We start from the raw sequence: 18,852 nt of genomic DNA, 5'->3' as shown, positions 1-18,852 counted from the left end.
GGCCGCCAGCGCCAGCACACTCAAGTTGAGATATTGGTGTCTCTCTTAGACGATGATCCATGGGTCCATATTTACCACTGTCGAACGACATCTCATCTCGGGCTGTTGAGGCGTTCATTTCGCCTGTGTCAATTATAATTAACCTCATATCCAAGCCAGGTGTTTGAACATTGAACAGCCTCTAATCCATTTCATCAAAAGAAAATATCATAAGCAATTCAATTACTCTTATTCTTATTTTACATCCTTTCACAGTACTCTATTTCTTCACTGGAAGATGGTTGCAATGATCCCGGTTGGGTACCATGTTCATTTGTTTACATCCCTGTTGCTATATCTACAGTACGTACCCGGAACCATAACTCCTTTGCCGTTACGTCCGCCTTGTACCTTTATGAGTTTCTCTAAGACATGGTTAAGGGGCAATTGTGTTCACAGGTCTGTAATAAGGCAGGTAGGTAGGTAGGTAGGTTGTCATGATATCTAAGCAGGTGTCATTTGAAAAACTTACAACTGCCGTTCGTTATCACCTCGAGGCTCGAGCTCAGTCGATGATCTTCATTATGGTCTGTGATGTGTCAAACCACCAAAGGCCCAAGCTTTACCGATCAGGAGTATGCACGGCCTCATTTCAACATTTTATTTCCTCTATCTACCAATATGAACTTGCGAAATGTGTTAGAATGACAAAGCGTGCCAGAGCATATCACTATGAGAATATTGCCATTTCACGCTGAAGATCGGGAAAACATAGTTCTATGATAGTCAAAGTGCAACATTGAGCTGTTCAACAGCACAGTGGTTTTTGTCTGCGAAAAAAGTATGACAATTCACTTATCATGGCCAACGCATTTCTGGCAGACTCGCATGTTATATGCAGTCAAGACCGCTCGATAGGTGTGTATGCCTCTGTGCTGAGACATACAAATGTTTCCATACCACTGGAACCTTATAATAGAACTCATCAAGTTCGATATGGATGACTGCGGGGCAGTTGGTAAATATCACACGTGACGCTTTTGATCAACACCTTGTGCTTTTGTTCCTGACCTAGTTCTTGCACACTGCAAGGATAACAATTAGAGGGCAAACACGGGTCTCCCAATCGCCAATATGCTATCTCTCGGGAGGGGTCAGATAATATACGCTCTGAGCGGCTTGTTGTTTTTTCTTAGCCCGGCCATCGCCAATGTTGAAAAGACAATCTTCACAGCTCCTACATCACTCCCTATTCCCCAACAGAAGCCATCGCTGGCTGATCTTAGACTACCCATCCTCAGACCAGACAACCCAAATATTCGAACAAATATCAGCCGCATCTTTCCCTCTGAGCCAAAGGATTACGCTTCCGGCGCGGCAACATGGGTGCTTCTTGATAACCTAAACCAGGGCCAGCGGTATGAGTTTCGTGTCTGTTGGGCTGCGATTGTAAGTCAACTTGAGATTTACGTACAGAAAGTAAGCTAATTCGTGTGCGCCTCCAGCAACCTACTGGTTTTGACTTGGGTGTATATGAGCTGGACACTGTGTGGCAGACACCAGAGCTGATTCAGTCTCTTGCCAGCTACTCGTTTTCACGCCAGGATCAAGAAACTGGATTGACAAAAGAGTCAACTCAAACCGGAGTCAGGGAGCGCGAGGCTTCCGTTCTTCTGCTACAGATCAAGGCATCTGCTGACTACTTTACTAACGACGCGGCTCTTATGAAGGATCCTTCACCTGTACTTGTAGATCTCATCCTCGACCCCTATCTATATGGTGTTGTACCCCGTTCTCTAGTCCCAACAGCCGGCTATCTTGTTCTCGTCGGCGCAGTGGCTTGGTTTGTGTCCAGATCCATCGCCTCTAAGTTACAGACAATTGCAGTCATGACCGATGGCGCAAACAAGAAACAGAATTGATGAAGGGAGGGTTGGCACCATCGGGCTCTCAACCCTAGATGCTAAAAGAGGGCTCGGTGAAATGCATTCTACTATCTACGTTAATCATATTGCTCGTAACTTCTCCAACTTCACATCACTCTCGTCGGCCCTCTAAAGAGCTTCGATATCTATACTGGTTTCGACACACATCTTTATCGATAAACACTTTCATATCGAGCATCCAATTGTCGGATGTGACAGGAAGGCTATAAATTTCGGCTCGGAATATTCTTGCGATCTCATACCAAAACGATCAGGTGGTCGATAACCCAAAAGAGTGGCATAAATACTACGGTTGTTCCGTACAGGTTCAGTGCAGTCTCTCAGTAAGCTCCTCCATACTGAGGGTGGGAACCATGGGGTACAGGAGGAGCGCCACTGTTGAATTGCGACTGGCCACCGTAAGATTGCTGGCTCCCCTGGCTTGCGTTATAGGAATGGTTATATCCTCCGGAAGCGGCTCCAGGTGGAGGAGGAGGGAAATTCTGACTGCCTGAGCTTGGCGGTGGTGCGCTATAACCTTGTGACTGCTGAGCATGTTGATCAGGCGGACCGCCAAACTGGCCGCCGTGCGCTTGAACATCAGGATAGCCTGTACCAGAAGACGGCTGGTGTGGCTGTTGTCCAGGGGGTGGAGGGAAATATTGTTGTCCCTGTTGTGCATTTTGTCCATGCTGAGGAGGGCCCCCCGGGGGCGGAGGAGGGAACGAATTGTTCGAAGAGCCATGAGGGCTCCCACCAAAAGAAGAGTTGCCTCCATACTGCTGGTTCGAGCCGGGCTGCTGCTGGTGACTTCCATAAGGGCCATTCTGACCTGGCTGTTGCTGATGCGAGCTGTACTGTTGGCCTGGCCCAGAGTGTTGCTGACCACCATACTGCTGGTTTCCGCCAGGCTGTTGCTGATGCGAGTTGAAAGGCTGATGAGAACCCGGCTGCTGCTGCTGCGATCCGTATGGCTGAGTCTGGTTAGGTTGGTGTTGAGAACCGTACTGTTGGTTCGAGCCATGCTGTTGATGTTGGTTTGGGGATGGAGAGCCATAGGAGTGCACTCCAGCCGCGGGGGGCGCTGAAGGAGCTGAAGGAGCTGAAGGAGCTGAGCCTGTAGGATTGTAGGTCGGAGCCTCGCCAGAATACGTTCCACCACCGCCCTGCTGCTGTTGCGGCTGTTGCCCAGAGCTGTAGCCAAAGTTGGAGTTTTGTCCCTATCGCATGATTAGTCTTGCGCAAATGGTTCACACTGCTGTTATAAACATACACTGCTGCCGTGTTTGCCGCCAAACATAGTCGCGACACCACCCATAAGCTGCCCGGCTAGGCCTCCCTGATGATGGCTTGAGGTCTGGTTGGAACTGCCATGGTAGTTTTGGGGGGCAGGAGGCTTCTCTTGACTAGCCGAGTGCATAAAGCTCGACGCCAGCTGCCCAACAAGCTTTCCTGCACCCGAGGGCTTGTTTCCTCCGTTGCCGCCGCCACTACCACCATGGCTACCGCCGAGGAACTGGTTTGCAAGGCCGCCGAGATTGCCCAATGGACTAGAGCTGTGGCCACCGCCGCTGCTACCACCATGACCAGAGTTCTTTCCGCCGAGCAAAGCGTTCATAGCCATGCTCTGACAGATTGTTAGCATAATTCAACACTATCGACAAATGCCAAGACGACATACTCCAAGACCCCGTTCACCGGAGGGACCATCTACACCTCGGGTGCCGTCCGGCATAATTGGTTCCATGGTACCGTCTGCATGGCGCACAGTTTGCGATCCATCAGGATGTGTGATGAGTTCCGAACGTTTGGGAGCGCCGTAAGGATGTTCGCCCTGGGGAGCTGGTGTATTTCCCGTTTTGGCCGGTTCAGTAGGAACCTCCCACTGCGAAACACCAGTCGATAGCTGTACATAATAATATTTCTTGCTTGTGCCATCCCATTGAGCAATCCAACCTGCGGGCAGCGGGGGAGGAGCAAACGTGGGGCCTTCGGCCTGAGGAGAGGCAGGACCAGTCATGTTCGAGATACGGTATAGGTAGGTAAAGATATTGTATGTAGCGGTCGAGGCGGGGAGATGTCGCAAATGGAGGGGTCGTAGATAAGGTGGGCAAAGGAGGAAGAAATTGTCGCGTGGTGAGGGTGAAGGGGTGGTTGAAGACGGAAGTCCGTCACTGAGCGAAAAGGGCCGCAGTCATGAAGAGTGTAAAATACAAGAGGCGGGAACAAAACAAGAGACGAGGTGAGGTTTAGATGGTGTCGCCTCTAAACTAACCCTGGGTGGTGGAGGTTAATAAGGCAGGCTTAGCTTGACTGGGCTAAGCTGGAGGAGGGGCTCCCTCTTTCGCCGCCAAGATCGATTGATGGGAAGGGACCCTCAGCGAGGGAAAGACCCACTTTGGGTTGTTGTGCTGGGTTCCATTCGATGAATAGGTACCTAGCGGTTAGATCAGGCGTCTCCAGAGTTGTTCCAGCGAGTATCAATGGAATCGAGTCGCAAATACCAACCCAACTTGGTCCAGTGTGTTCATCAACCAGGACACCAATTTCGTTCGTATAGACAGTTAAGTTCGCAACCTCTTTATGTCTCTCACCATCGGGCTTTGGTTAATCAATTCAACGATATGTACTCCTGAACTCCCATTAGCTTCATCTCACCATCCAAAAGACCCGGGCTTCTATGCCTATGGGTGACTACTAAGGTCGTTGGATCAAGCACAGCCCCGCCAGCAGCCCAGCAGACAAAAACTTACACTCTATGGGTACTGTATATATACTGTCTGATTAGGCCATTCTTGGTGCTGATGAATTTCTAATGGTATAGCTAACCAATCACAACCTTCCACAACTTAACAACACACTGTGCACGTTGCTGTTGTTGGTGTCATGCTAGATGGTCGGCTTCACCTAGTACCTACGTAGGCATCACAGCCCCTCTCGCAACAACACAAGACACCAGAAGTGGCCTCCATCCTCCACGATCTGCTACCAAATGATCGTTTATGTTTACGTGTCGCAGGCGGCCTCTCCTCATCCGACGAAGCCCATAACAAACCCCATTAGCCGACCTAGGGTAGTAAAGCCCATACTTGTTTTATCGTCATTGCTCTCCCCATTATGTGCACATAGTATTATCTGGAATCATCGTTCCACAAGTCTGAGTAATGACTACTTCAAGTACTTGACAAAGAGCGCATCGCGCTAGATCTTTGTTGTTTTCCGTATCAGGTCTCACATGCGATGTGCAATGTTCTACAATTTACAATCACAGTCACGGCGAAACAAGTGTTTTGAAAGATCCATGAGTCTGATTCCTATTCCAGTTATTGTACATGAAGATGAAAACTCCCAAATCCGTCCATCCACACTTCCAGAACGTCAAGCAAGGTATATTCCGGTCCAACCCTTGACTCTATTTTGTTATCCTTCCTCTTGACATTCTGAATTGCAAGTCAGCTCGAGTTCAAGATAGCCTTAGACCTGGCGACCTCGAATGGCGAGTCGGCGGCCGAAACCAAAGGCCATAGCCGAGCTCTTGTTGCCAGAGCAGGTAGTACCAGCGGCCATAGATTGAACAACAGACCAGCGACCGGAAGCGCAACGCTGATACTTGGTTCCACCAATGCAGTTCCATGCGCCCTCATCACTGCATGCAGCACCAGCAGTCTCTTCAGAACCGGAGCCAGAGCCACCCTCACCTGCACCAGTGCCAGGAGCAGTGGGAGTGGTCGGAGCAGGCTCAGGGCTACCAACGCTGGTAGGAACAAGCTGACCCCCAGTTCCAGGAGCAGGTTTGGTCACGGTCAAGAGAGTGCTGGTTGCGGCGGGAGCTGAAGGAGCAGGGGCACCAGTAGCCTCAGCGGGCTGAGAGACGGTGACGAAAACACCTCCGGGACTATGAATTTGTGAGTCAGGGGCATTACCAATAGAAGAGGGAGAGGGTTCATACGCTGAAGGGGCGCCGGCAGCGGGAGCTGATGGCTGAGCAGCAGGGGCTGAAGGTTGAGCAGCAGGCTGAGTTTGAGTAGGGGCAGCGGGGGCACTTGGGGCAGCACCGCCGTTGCCGCCATTGTTTCCACCGTTGTTGCCGCCAGCAGAGCCGTCAGCGGGAGTGCTAGGAACAGCACCGTTGTTGCCATCACCAGAGCCGGAGCCAGAGCCGGAGCCACTGCCAGATCCTGCCTTACCACAAGTACCCTTGGGGCCAGCAGTCTTCTGGGAGTCGTTGCTCACATCAGGACCAGGATCGGGGAATTCGAGATCGGACGACTCCTCGGTAGTGCAGCCGTTGCCGACGTTAGCAACGAACATCTCAGGGCGGTTGCTCATGGCATCTGCTCGCTTGCCAGAGCCACCACCAATAGTAACGGCAGCGCAGTTCATGTACATTTCACGGTTGCCGATCTGGTTGAACCACGACCAGGCGAAGATAGCTTCACCGGATGGAGCGTCGCTGGGAACCTTGAAGTCGAAGGTGGTGGTACCAGCACCAGGACAGTTGCCGATGTATGAGTGGATGACCTTCCAGGACTTTCCCTTGTCGTAGGAAAGGGAAGCCTGGCAACTGCCACCACCGTGGTTAGCACCGCCAGTGATGCTCATGTTGTAGGAACCGCCGGCTGCCCAGTCTGCGACCGAGGCACCCTCCTTTGTACCAAAGAGGGAGTGGTAGCCCTTGCAAGGGAAATTGGCGCCGCTTGCGTCGAGAGGGGCGGTCATGCTGTAGTCGACATCGCTACCAGCATTGGGGTTGGCTTTTGACTTGAAGGGGGGAGGGTAAATCATCTCCATATGTGCCTGGGCTAGACCAGCCAGACCGAGGCAGACGGCGACAGATGGGAAATGCATTTCGTCGCAGTTGAAAAGGTGTGATAGAAGTAAAGGTAATGTGCGAGGGTATCTCGGAAAGAAATTGTTGTTGACACGATTGTGTTGTTGTTGAGTGTTGCTCAGATATTGCTGCAGGAGTTTGAGTAAATCCTTGTGGTGAGTCTTGCAGGATGAAAGACTCTTGAAAGGATCGAAGCGGTTTTATATTGAGCCTGGCTTGTCTTTTGAGATTTTTCGGGCTGTCCGTTGTTCGAGTGAACTGATAATGAATGGTGAACCACAGGTGCGGGTTCTGTTGCAGTTGTTATTGTTCGGTGGTCGAACAGTGAATCAAAGGATTGTGGGTAGTTGAACAACAGTGTTGGTAAAGTAAAGAAAGTGACGAGGGACAATAAGATCCCAACACGAGCAAGGTGAAGAATATTTGTTACTGTATGGTAGAGAGAAAACAACAGTGACTGTACACGAGGAGTGACAAGCAGTGGCGGGCACAGATGGGTTAAGCGATCTTGTTTTCTCGAACAGGTCGACGGCGTCAGACGGGAGGCTCCAGGTTACACAAAGGCCGAGTTCTTGTACGTTGTTCAGTCGGTGAGTTGATGAAAGCTGTCGTTCAGAAAAAGATACCAGTGTCCGTTACAAACAGGATGGACTGGGGTAGAAGAAGTGAAGAAGAAGTTTCTTGATTGTGAGGGAATGTATCCAGCCCGTCAAGGGAGAGTCAAGAAGAAGAAGAAGAAGAAGAAGAAGTGAAGAAGAAACAAGCCAAAAAGGGACCGTCTGGAGATAGAATCCTGAGCTTTGCTGCAGATGGAAAGAAAGAAAGAGGATTTTGGAGGTTGGGGAGGGCCTCTTATGTAGTGCTCCGTACGATCATAACCACTTTCCTTTACCCACCAGGTCTGGCAGGTCAGGATGTTTCAGTCGTTTCGTTTCGGCTGCCTCTAAGCCAAGACACAGCACAACACAGCACAGCACAGAGCAGAGTCAATAACCGGACGGATCCTTGACAGTAGTTGACTAACTAATCCAAACCAATCGTCTCCTGAATCGCAGCGCGGCAAAGGTCGAGCGAATTAGTCGCTCTCGTTGTCCGTCTTTGCCCCCCTTGCAGACTCGCAGAGCCAGGGCCTCCGACTCCACAGAGCATGAACTACCCAACTACACAGCCCGGACGTAAGTGCCATCAAGAGGCGGGAGGGTCCTTTAGGATCGACGTTATTCCCTTGACTCGCCAGGAACAGTTTTCGGGGAGCGAAGCGACTGGCGGTGGGAGCGTCTCGACTGTGGGCGTCTATGTCGCATGTGTCTGGAGACCCCCTTGGGAGCCGGCGCCTAATGGCAAGCAGATGATGATTCTCCTACCTACCTACCTACCTACCTACCTATTCAGTAGTCACGTCATGGTACTTCTGATACCTAATACCCATAAATCATTTCCGTTCCTTTCTATCGCCATCCTTGGTTGCATGTATCTCATGCCATTGTTCTCTGTGTAGGTACGTAGGCGAAAGCGTTGATGTTGAAAAGAAAAGTGGCCCCCCTTGGACAGAGGCGCCGGGCCAAGAATTCGAAACCGATCTTTTCCCCACATGCCCTTGCTCTTCTAAGCACAGACTCTTCGATTATCATGCTCAACCTCAATAGAAGCCTCTAACTAAGCCTCTTAAGCGTTTAGACAGGGACAAGCGACACCTGATACACGAGTCGTTGGTCTAGCCCTTTTTCCTTTTCTCTCTTTTATTAACTGTCTTGCTTTCTGTATGAATACAGCATGTGCTCTAATTAAATGTTGTAATTCATCTCGTAATACCTCATCTTCAATCATGGCACTCTTGCATGTGCTGCTTGCTTCGTAGATCTCTTATGCCGTGTTTGCCTGCCATGCGCCGGGCTACATGATGTGAGACCTGACGCGGCCCGTTTGTCGCTCGCCTTTGTTGCCACCTAATATTGGTATGTTTATAATGACGTTCCCTGTTGTTTCGTTGTTTCGATCCTTCTTTATGCTCATCCTCGCCGAAATACCCGTCTCGCCTTCAGATGGAACGAATGTCATCCTTTCAGCACGTCTATGTAGACTAGAGACATACTCTGTCACGGGTGTAAGTCGTCAAATCGCAAGGATTGGTCCACCTTTCACCTTGGTTGGAGGCCCGAGTTCCGCACTTCTTTTTTGGTCAAAGGGCAAACAAGGATCAAAGGATGAAGCAAGCCTACGTGACCGACTAGGGTCACCTCAGCCAATCATGTTTTGAACCCTTCCCTGTCGCCTCGAAAGCTACCCGCGACCTAGAAATGCATTGATTGGGCTTGTACCTGAGTGAAACGCGCCATCTGCAATGGCTTCAGGGGAGCCAGATCGGGCAACGGCGATCCTTTTACCTGAGATGAAATTTACCTTTCTTCTAACTGAAGCAAAAAATGAACAACATCATGCATCTGAGATTTACGATTATCAATAGGATCAAGTCGCTGCTAGCGACTTGCCTGTTAGGGATACTCGTGAGAAATTCATAAACAACAATACGTAACAACACAATTTAACACTTGCAAAGGTACCAAACCCGAAACTTGGGTTATCGCGATTCGAGCAGGTCAAGTCAAATCTGATATGACTTCACGTGAAGATGTGTAATAGTAATGGCCCCTTTCATCTCCAACGCAATTCTAGAAAAGCAGTTCCAAGGGTCCAAAACCACAATATCTCTTGGCGGAGCACGTGAGTCATTGTTCTAAGTGCCGGATATGCTTGGCTTGTGGTTACGCAACAAATTAGAGACACTGAATGACAAATGAGTTCGAGGTACACAATCCATCCATAATGCCAGTTGACAGAGAGTATTGGAAAAAAAAAAAAAAAAAAAGCGGCGTGAACCCCCCCCCCCCCCGAATCGTGATTCAATATCACAAAAGATCCATTACATTACCTGCACGAGGTAAATAGAGTCAACAACCGTCTCGTCTAATAATTCGATACTCTGCATCTACCCTGTAGACTATACGTTACCAGCCGCTGTTGTCGACACTAGATGCACTTCATGCCGATCCAATCAGTCAACCCGTAGTAAAATACAGCAACACATCACATCACATCATCACATGAATGTATACGCTGTGCACACGCAATATGCGGGTCTTTGACTCGGAAACTCGATATTGAGCCATGGCTGCCATCCATGATCACTCCTAGCGATTCGAGCCTTTTCTTGTCAACCAGGTAAAGCCGATTTGTTATTCCCCCTGTAGGGCAGGGGCAGGGTCCGTTGTTGATGATCGTCTACTAGGGGGACCCGCAGTTCCAAGCCTTCAACGGCTGAGTGGACAGTTCCCTTAACACCTTAACCGTCTGGACACAGGGAAGGATGGAAATGCAACGTTGCTGTCACTGGACATAGCGTTTGGAATAACAAAGATGAACTCTATTTAGAAATCCGAAATAGACTGAAAGAAGCTCAAGAAAGTCAGACAGGCACGCTATGCAATTGCTTGATTATTTCCATATTGCTGCTGCTGTAGGGTACTAAACTAAAGTAGCCGAGAGGTACGTTTAGGCAGTACTCTCAAACCCATACAAAGTCAACTGCCGAGCCGGTGACATTAAAATCATCCGCTGTCATCCGTCTGTTACTATGTAGATCCTTATTCTTCTCTCGCCCAGGTAACATTTCACCTGGCTTGACGTGTTCTTTTTCTCATTGATCTTGGTACTCTCTCACATCGGCATTGTCCGGAAATGTTCAGCCGTGTTCCTTGTCCCGCCCGATCCCCTGTTTTAACATGCCCTCCTGTGTTTGAAAAGTCGCCAGGGTGACGAATGGCGTGAGTTCCCACTCGTCCAGCCGCGCGTGTATGCATGTGAGAACTGTAAATAGCCGAGGTACTGAGAGTATTGACCTCGCCCTCTACTGCCTCCGTAGGTAGGCTCTTACCTTCCAGTTCTTGGCGGTAACTTGATGCAAGATACCTTATCGACCTCCCTCTAGTAATCCTTCTGCCACTAGAAAGCATAAGGTATCGAACATTTTCTTGGCTACTGACAAGCTACGATACTGTAAACTCATGGTTGTCGATGCCGAGACCTAAGTAGTCAGCCAGTGCTTATGCATTACTATATCGAACATATTGTTCAATGACAATCCGACCTGAAGATCCAATGTCATTGAGAAGTCGTTCAACTGATGGCATAGAAAGCATCCCTCTACCTAGGTAATCACCGTAATGTTCAGCTTGGTGGGTAAATAGTCACTATCGCACACATCTTCAAGCTGCTTGCACATGTGAAACCAACATGGACATAGTCCTTTGTTTTATTTTACCATCTGGCTACTTGTGCTGTGTTGTAGATGGTTAGACAATGTTTGATGGGCGAATGCCTTTGCTACTATTCGCTGCCTTCCTTTGCGTCGCGTCGCTTGATCTTGTCGATTCGACTACTCGACCCTTCTCCTCACAACCAGACCACACTCTAATTCCTTAGCTGCCTCCTTGGTCACTACTCTTAGCAAATACTGTCAAAAGATTCGAAGGCATAAACTATTCAGCAACCACCAGAACACTCTCAATGGTGGCATTGCAGTTAGCTCTGGGTTTTGCCTGAAAACGGATTTGCACTGAGTCATTCCCCTAATCAACATCTGCTCTTACTTGGGCGACAGAATACCACCCTCAGGCCTCACCTACCACTACCCAGGTTGCCTCGCAGGTGTCGAGGGTTACCAGTCCAGATGTTTGGTGTTCGTGTCCCCGCACCCAAGTTGCCTAGGTCACCACCCCAGCCTGTTCGACTACGCTTCCTCAATGCTTGTCTGCTCGAGGAAGCACTGAGAGCAGAGACGAGCACTCCGACGCCCCGTTTGTCCACTGTTGCCAAGGTACAACCAAACAGCATTGCCGACTCCATTGCCATCCAATCAACAAGATAGCAGATGGAAAATATTAATGTCGTTTCATCTCTTCCACAACCGACACCATCCACCGAGCCGTACCGTCCATCAACCCAATGATGTATTTGCTGGCCCAATTACTTAGGCCATCCGAGGCTTTGGCCCCCTCTCATCTCAGCGTTATTGTGCGAGGCCGCACGAAATTCCTATATCGAAACTTGTATGCAATGATTCGCACGCATCGCTGTCGTCTTGAAAGAGCTCAGACCCCGAGATAAGTGTGTGAAAGGCGATCTCGGCGAGGCTGCAGCCTAGAAAGGCCCTGCTAAGTGCTGCACTTTATCTTATGCGAAGGCGAGGAGAAAACCTAATGTTTAGTTACAGATTTTATTTGGCTTCCTCTGAAGCCTCTGAAGGTCGAGGGAGGTTGGCGGCAGGCACCGCGTGGTTGGCTTGGGGCGTCTGGTGTGTTCCTTGGCCGCCATATCCCTTGTTATAGTTGCTGCCACCTCGGTGCTGCCCGCCATACTGGTGGCCCTGCTGTGGACTTGTGCCAAAGTGTTGAGGCACAGGGCTACTATATCCGCCCCTCACTACACTGGCGTTAGTCGCTTGTTAATTCTCTGCTTGGCGACGGGTGTCAGCATGACTTACTTGGACCGCCTTGTTGGCCTGGGTTAAAAACCGGCTGGTTGTACTGCACGTTGGGGCTCATTCCATACATAGGCTGTCCTTGTTGTGATCCCTGATGCGCCATCATCGGCGCCGCGGGACGACCAGGGCTAGGATAACCATTAATACCAGGTACTGGCTGAGGTCCGGAAGGGGGCATGAATTGCGGGTGTCCTCCAGGATACATCATCTGCGGGCCAGGAACCATTCCTTGAGGTCCAGGTATAAACTGCTGCGGCATCATCATCGGGCCACCCATCTGGCCCTGCTGAGGAGCCATGTACTGATGATTATTAGAGAAGTTGCGGAACTGATTCATCTGAGGCGTGCCAGGTCCCATGAATACTGCCTGATTGTACGGCACTTGCGGAGAATTGTAAGCTACAGGCACGTTGCCGAGGCGGGGCGAGGCAAAAGACTGAGCCGAGTTTGAGTGCATCATCCGGTGATCATCGTTTCCATATGGCGGATGAGGAACATGGCCATGCTGAGGTGTGTGCATCTGCATGGGAGGCATATGAGGCGAGCCCCTAGGAGCCATGTTGTGCGCACCCTGCTGGAGGTGGAAAGGTAGTTGATGTTGGTGTGGAATCTGAGGAACAACATGTTGAGGGTTCGGGGTAGCCAATGCAGGACCGCCAAATGGCTGGCGTTCGAAGTATTCCTTGTAAGTCAAATGCATCGTTGACTCGGGCTTCTCATTGTCTTGGAGCTGCCGCCAGGTGGGCAGTGTATCGAAAGAAGGGCGCAGGCCGGCGTTTTCGTCCCAGTTTCTCCCTTGAGGGGGTGTCAAGGTCTGGATATGAGACAGTATATAACATTTCTTGACATCAATGGCCTTTGTCTTACGGCGGATGAGCTGACCATCAGAAACGCCACTGCTTGTTGAGGCATCGACATTGTTAGCAGCAGATCGAGGACTCGAGGCTGCACTGGCATGGCTATTGGGATTGAAGGCAGCCGCGAACGGGCTGGGCCTGAATTCGTGGCTGTTAGGGTTCAGCTTTGCGCCCATATGGCTGGGGTTACCGCTGAGGCGTCGATTATAGCCAGACTCGACACCACTGGCTGGCCCTGTTGGGGGAGCACGGGTTTCCTGACCAGGAGCGTGTCCCTGATGGGGTGCCGGAGGTTGGGAGTATTTTTGTTGTTCAACACTGCGTAGTCGCTGGGCCAGAGTGCCGGTTTGTTGTTGCGGAGGCATATGGGGACGGTTGTTTCGATACTGCTGTCCATGATAAGGCTGCTGGGCGTACTGCTGGCGAGCACCAGGATGGCGAGGTTGTCCCCCGGCTGCAGGCGTAGGCTGAGCACCGGCCGGACCACGGGCTGCTCGGGTATCACTGGGAGGAGCAGATGCACCAGCCGCAGCTGGTGCACCTTGACCAGAGGTTTTAGCCTGGGAATCTTTTGATGGAGCAACCTTCTCCTTAGTCACGGCGGTAGCCTTGGCCTTGGCCACCTCTTCAGCATTTTTTATAGCCTTAGCCTGGATCTCCTGTTGCTTGAGGGGATCCTTGGCTATGATGGAGACTAAATCTGTAGGGACTGGGGTTGAGAGTTTGAAAGAGTTTGCAAACTTCTTTAGCTCTGTCAGCTTGACCTCTTTGTCCTGCTTGGCTTTGTTGCTTCTAGCTTTCTCGGCGTTCTGTCGTTGCTGGCTGGCAAATGTCTTGAATTCTTTCAACACATCGTGTTCGACTGTGGAAGTAGCACTGGGAGCAGGAGCACCCTGACTTCCAGGAGCTGGGGCAGCTTTAGAGGTTTCGCTTGACTTTGTCTCGGCCGCTTTGCCATTGGCAGGCTTTGAGTCATTGGTTGGGGGCTCTGTGACCTTGACTTCTGCAGGAGCTTTCTGCGTATCAGTTTTCGGCAGTGATCCGTTCTTGATAGCATCGGAAGACTGAGTTTTGGACTCTTCGGGAGCTGGCGTAGCCTGCTTCTTGGGTGGTGCTTTGATCTGGGAAGAAATGATAGCAGGGTCAATAGGGGCACCTTTGACACTAGATTGAGCCGCGGGTGCCCGCTTGGCTGGTGGAGTGTACTTGTTCTCACGCCCAGCGGATAGAGGTGGGAAGTCTTGGCGCCGGACACCACTGTATCTGTAGGGGAATCATGGTTAGCCATACGAACAAATGACCGGGAAAGGGATGGCTACTTGTCCTCTTCATCACCCCCATCATCTCCACCGACGTAGTCCATGATACGTTCCTCAGCCACGTGAGCAGTAGTGGGCGCACTGCGTTCAATTTCGCGCGCCTTCCTGTCTGCCGCAGCTATCCTCTCTCTGTATTCTGGATGATTCTTGTCAATAGCGGTAGTGTAGAAGTTCTCATCGTAATTGGTTTTCAATCCAAAGAGCCTCTCGTTCTCGGCGAATTGATCCCAAGTACCACTACCACTAGGCTTTTCGAGGCCGCCATTGAAAGCTTCGTTCGAATCGGGGACCCAAGGTTGAAGAACTCGCTCGTTACCGAATCGGTTTTTGGAGATGGCAGTATCGGTTCGGAATGCAGCCCGGCCTCCTATATCGCCCAGGATTAGATAATTGTTCTTGCTCGAAAGGACTGTACAACAAACCATTTTGTTTGCCCCCAGAGCCCCCACCAGCTATTCCATCCTTCTTCGGAACGGGCATGTTCAGGAACGCTCCAGTCGTTATAAAGACTTATAAAAGAGAATCAGGTTGTATGAAGCTCGGTCACCATTCAGGTAACCAAAAAGAAGCTCAAGTGACGATGCGGGATGATTGTGTATGTTTCGTTTGGGATCGCAGGCGGACGGGAAGCGACTTTGCGATTCTAAATAGGAGCGGGTGTTAGCCTTCCAAGCGCCATCAAGTCTCTCTTTTCAGACGCAATGGCGGGGAGCATAGAGCTCAACAGTATATCATTAGAGGCCACGTCCTGATACCATGGCGTGACTACAGTGGATTACCCGACAATCGTGGGTTTGAGGATGCTCGATAAGGGGAAACACAAAGTCGACTCGATAGAGGGGAGAGATAGATTATAATGTAAGTACTTACTTTGAGATGACGCTTGAGAAGATCAATACAATAGTCGGGCGTTGCGATAGCTACCTTATGGAGCTGGGTTGAGTCTGTTGGGCCAAGGCCAAAGCTATAGTAAGTTGCCAACCGCTCACTTCTGACTCAATCCTGAGAAAGTCAGTAACTGTATGCATGCATTCATATGTAGAGCCGTTTCTGATCCGCTAGATAGAATTCCGGTGAGCGCTGTGTGCTTGAGAGTTAAAAAAAAAACAGTGGAGGAGGCCAAGCCCAGCAGTTGTGTGAGGAGAAGCGAAAAGGCGGTTGCAACGAAAACGCTGTCAGGAAAATGGGCGAAGAAAGTTAAAGACGAGGGGGTTCGAGCGGTTTTACCTCACTGGGTCTCTAGAGACAGAAAGAAAACTCAGATACAATGATCTAGAGCGTCGTCCAGCTCGCGTGCTGTTATAATTGCCTTGCAATGGGCAATAAGAGCATGGAGCGAATGCGGAAAAGGAGGGTTTGGGTCGTGGTTGGAAGGGAGAGTCGAGACGATGGGCGACGAGGATTTGGTGGTAGTCGAATTGGTGGTTGAGGCTTGGGGACCTGAACCTTTGGTTTTTCAGACTGAGGTACTCCAGGAGGTACCTAGGGAACGGCACAGTACAGGACAGAACAGCACAGTAAGTGGAGGTCAGGTCGAGTTAGGTAAGGTACTTAGGAGGTACCTTAGTAGTGGCAGCAATGGAGGGAATACAGGTAAGTCACCTCCCCTGTTGCTGTGCTGCTGGATAGTTTGCTCAGGGACAGCCGCTGAAAGGCTTTTCCCTCCTGACAATGATGAAAGGGGTCCCCTGCTAGACCTTGAACTGTGACAAGCGGATATCGTGAGTGTTGTGCTGTGACTTGACCAGTGTCGTGTGTCTGAATGCCTGTACAGTTGAAAATATTGTGGGTCGCTCTCGGAAGCTGTGTTTTATGAGTGGTGTTTCTAACCTAGAAGCTTTGAAGTCCATACTATTCGATCCATTGATGTTTTAGTAGAGGCGGGGGCTACGATGTCATGTAGCAGCGGATAGTCGACTTCAACAATTGGTAATAAATCACAATATGTGCGCACAATCGCCCACAGTTGCAATGAAATAGTGAGGCAGTTTAATCCTTGCCCCAGTTCCATTTTCTTCTTTCTAGGTAATCCAGCTGTGAACGTGCTTCTATGAATGGAAGCTTACACGCCTGCTAAGGTGGGCGTTGCTGGGGATGCAGTGGAGTTAGAGGGGTTACAGTACAGTGCGCATAACCCGCATGGGTACTGAATCTTGAGCGCTTGCAGTGACATTCAGCTTGAGGTATCATCAGCAACAACATGTAAAGCCCCATTGCATGGCCAAACCCAAGACGTGGGGGCCTATACTGGTGATGGCGCAGCGTTGGTGGAACAGCTTGTGTACCCACGAATACGATGCTGACTGCAAGTTTGGGGCAACCACTGCTTTTAAAACACATGAGTGGCTGTAATAACTTGACCGGTTCTGGCTTCGCCGAGTTGCATATCAATGTTTTCAATGGCAGGATGTCTGGTAAGAAACCAAAGGTTAGTCAGGTGCGGAAAGAGGCTCAAGTTGCCTTCAACATTGTGGCGCCTGGTGAGGCTATCTTTGAGCTCTCATACGTTCCTGAAAGAAACCCTGTAAGTGTAAGTGCCGCCTTTGAATGCAATGCAGCAGAACAACTCGATCTGTCTTCACGACAGATGAGCGTTACAAAGTTCCTTGCAACATAAAATTGATAACGGAGAACAAAAGGGCCTAAAATGGATCAAAGGATTTCTACTACAAACATTCACAAAGAGGTCAGCCTCTCCCACATCCCTTCTAAACTGTTGGTACAAGTTTTTCTCTCTCTTGGACCTCCATTTATACTCGTAGACCAATATCCTCAGCGTAGGGCAGCACGAACAGATCACCGACAGTTGAAACGGTGGCCTTACCCTCAAGGAGAGTCTTAGCAGCCTGTACAAGAAATGATTAGTCTTATGTAAGTATCCGATAGATTCAAGGTAAGATCTTACAGTTTTGATGGATTCAGCGGAGACACCATCGATAGCCTTGGCAATTGCAGCAGAGTCGTAAGGCTTGCCGCTATTGACGATACCAGAGCCAGCAAGGACAATGCCGGGTTGTCGGAGCTGGTTCTGGTTCAGAAGGTTGAACTTGGCGTTGGCAACGGCCTTCTTGACATCCTCCTGGCTCGCTTGGCCATCAGCTATGCTCTTGAGCACCTTAACAGTTTCCTCAGCACCCTTGCGGACGGAGGCGGCGGGACCACTGAGCTGAACAGCAAGGAGACCAGCGTCGGAGTAGGAAAGGTTGGAGGTGTTGACAGTAAGACCGGAGGTGCCAGCGGTGGCCTTAGCCAGCAGGCTGAAGCCAGGAGCCCACTTGATGGTAGACTGACCACCGAGGAGAGCAGCCAGGACAGCGTGCTCAGGCTTGGCGGAGTCGAAACCGGAGCCAGGGAAAGCAATGACAACAGAGTTGCCAGCACTGGAGCTTGTTCGCTGCTCACCACCGAAGTACTTGGTGGCATCCGTCTTGAGGGTTTGGCCACTTCGAGGGGTAGAAGGCACGTCCTTAAAGAACTGGCCAACCCACTTGGAGAGAGAATCGGGAGAGGCACCGTCGGCAATGAGAGCAATGTTGGGCTTAGCATAAGCAACGTCGGCGTAGCTGGCAATGTACTCCTCGTTCAAGTACTTCTGGTAGGGGGTTGAGGAGCTGGGGAGGAGGGAGGAGCCGAGACCAGTGTGGAAAGCGATAGCGTGGGCATTGTCGAGAGCAGTGGCGGCGACGTCGGCGTTGAGGGCAGCCTGCTTGGCGTGGAGAACACGCTCGACATCCTCGTGGAACTCGTGGGCTAGTAACATCCATTAGTATGGCCCAAGTGTACTTATAGCATAGAATCGAATGTCTACTCACTTGTGTACTTGGTCAGGGAGATGACCTCAGCGAGGAGCTCGGTGAAGTAAGGCAAGTCCTCGCGGAGAAACCTAGCCTCGACAACAACAGCCTCCCTGGAGTGAGAAGAAGCCAATTGACCACCAAGAAGCTCAGACTCGCGAGTAATGCGAAGACCAGATCGTCGCTGGGTGTTCTACGTAGAGCCGGCAAATTAGCTCAAGTCCTGGGGTTCCATTGAATGCTCTCGTCTCTCACCTTGAAGGCAAATTCGGCAAGGCCAACAGAAAGGCCAGGAAGAGGCTGGTAACGAGTACCGGCCTTGGCCACAACAGCGAGCGTTGTAGTAGGACCGTGAGCATCCCGCGAGGCAACCTTGAGGCCAGTCACATCCGAGGTCTCGTATGATCCAGTCGAAGCAACGGCGGCGTAGGTTCGTCGCTGGACGCGGCAGGCCTGGCGGGCAGCCTGCTGCGCAGTTCGCGCAAGGGACGATCTCGAGATCATATTCGCGGGTGATGGCGTAGGCAATTGGCGATCCTTCGGCCGTCTGGGTGAAGCAATTGATCTCCAAGAGAAGTGCCTCGTCGAAAAGGTCCCGTCTAATTTTC

General features: G+C 50.6%; 5 protein-coding genes across 5 annotated transcripts; 1 reads left to right on the top strand and 4 right to left on the bottom strand.

Annotated features, from left to right (window-relative positions):
* Window positions 1–1,113: 1,113 nt before the first annotated feature.
* Window positions 1,114–1,901, top strand: BKA55DRAFT_682608 (uncharacterized protein; the record flags this gene model as incomplete). The annotated part of the gene is made up of 2 exons (XM_046198380.1): window positions 1,114–1,428; window positions 1,485–1,901. 2 exons carry the CDS (start codon window positions 1,114–1,116, stop codon window positions 1,899–1,901), a joined length of 732 nt encoding a protein of 243 aa, XP_046056285.1.
* Window positions 1,902–2,245: 344 nt separating this feature from the next.
* On the bottom strand, window positions 2,246–3,924 carry BKA55DRAFT_532166 (uncharacterized protein; the record flags this gene model as incomplete). The annotated part of the gene is made up of 3 exons (XM_046189304.1): window positions 2,246–3,124; window positions 3,178–3,531; window positions 3,586–3,924. 3 exons carry the CDS (start codon window positions 3,922–3,924, stop codon window positions 2,246–2,248), a joined length of 1,572 nt encoding a protein of 523 aa, XP_046056284.1.
* Window positions 3,925–5,378: 1,454 nt separating this feature from the next.
* On the bottom strand, window positions 5,379–6,752 carry BKA55DRAFT_532165 (uncharacterized protein; the record flags this gene model as incomplete). Its single annotated transcript, XM_046189303.1, has 1 exon — window positions 5,379–6,752. The coding sequence occupies one exon, from the start codon at window positions 6,750–6,752 to the stop codon at window positions 5,379–5,381; it is 1,374 nt and encodes a 457-aa protein (XP_046056283.1).
* A 5,073-nt stretch (window positions 6,753–11,825) lies between these two features.
* On the bottom strand, window positions 11,826–15,357 carry BKA55DRAFT_13152 (uncharacterized protein). Its single transcript, XM_046184836.1, has 4 exons — window positions 15,321–15,357; window positions 14,451–15,093; window positions 12,275–14,394; window positions 11,826–12,213 (listed from the first exon to the last, which is right to left on the bottom strand). The coding sequence occupies exons 2-4, from the start codon at window positions 14,873–14,875 to the stop codon at window positions 12,008–12,010; spliced, it is 2,751 nt and encodes a 916-aa protein (XP_046056282.1). The 5' UTR covers window positions 14,876–15,093; window positions 15,321–15,357; the 3' UTR covers window positions 11,826–12,007.
* A 1,843-nt stretch (window positions 15,358–17,200) lies between these two features.
* Window positions 17,201–18,748, bottom strand: BKA55DRAFT_495925 (Metalloenzyme, LuxS/M16 peptidase-like protein; the record flags this gene model as incomplete). Its single annotated transcript, XM_046186323.1, has 4 exons — window positions 17,201–17,296; window positions 17,356–18,200; window positions 18,263–18,437; window positions 18,500–18,748. 4 exons carry the CDS (start codon window positions 18,746–18,748, stop codon window positions 17,201–17,203), a joined length of 1,365 nt encoding a protein of 454 aa, XP_046056281.1.
* Between the last annotated feature and the right edge of the window lie 104 nt (window positions 18,749–18,852).

Source organism: Fusarium redolens (genome assembly GCF_020744475.1).
Source record: "Fusarium redolens strain MPI-CAGE-AT-0023 chromosome Unknown BKA55scaffold_1, whole genome shotgun sequence".
Lineage (NCBI taxonomy): Eukaryota > Fungi > Ascomycota > Sordariomycetes > Hypocreales > Nectriaceae > Fusarium > Fusarium redolens.
Note: the sequence above shows the minus strand (reverse complement) of the source record. Positions and strands in the feature narration are given on the sequence as shown.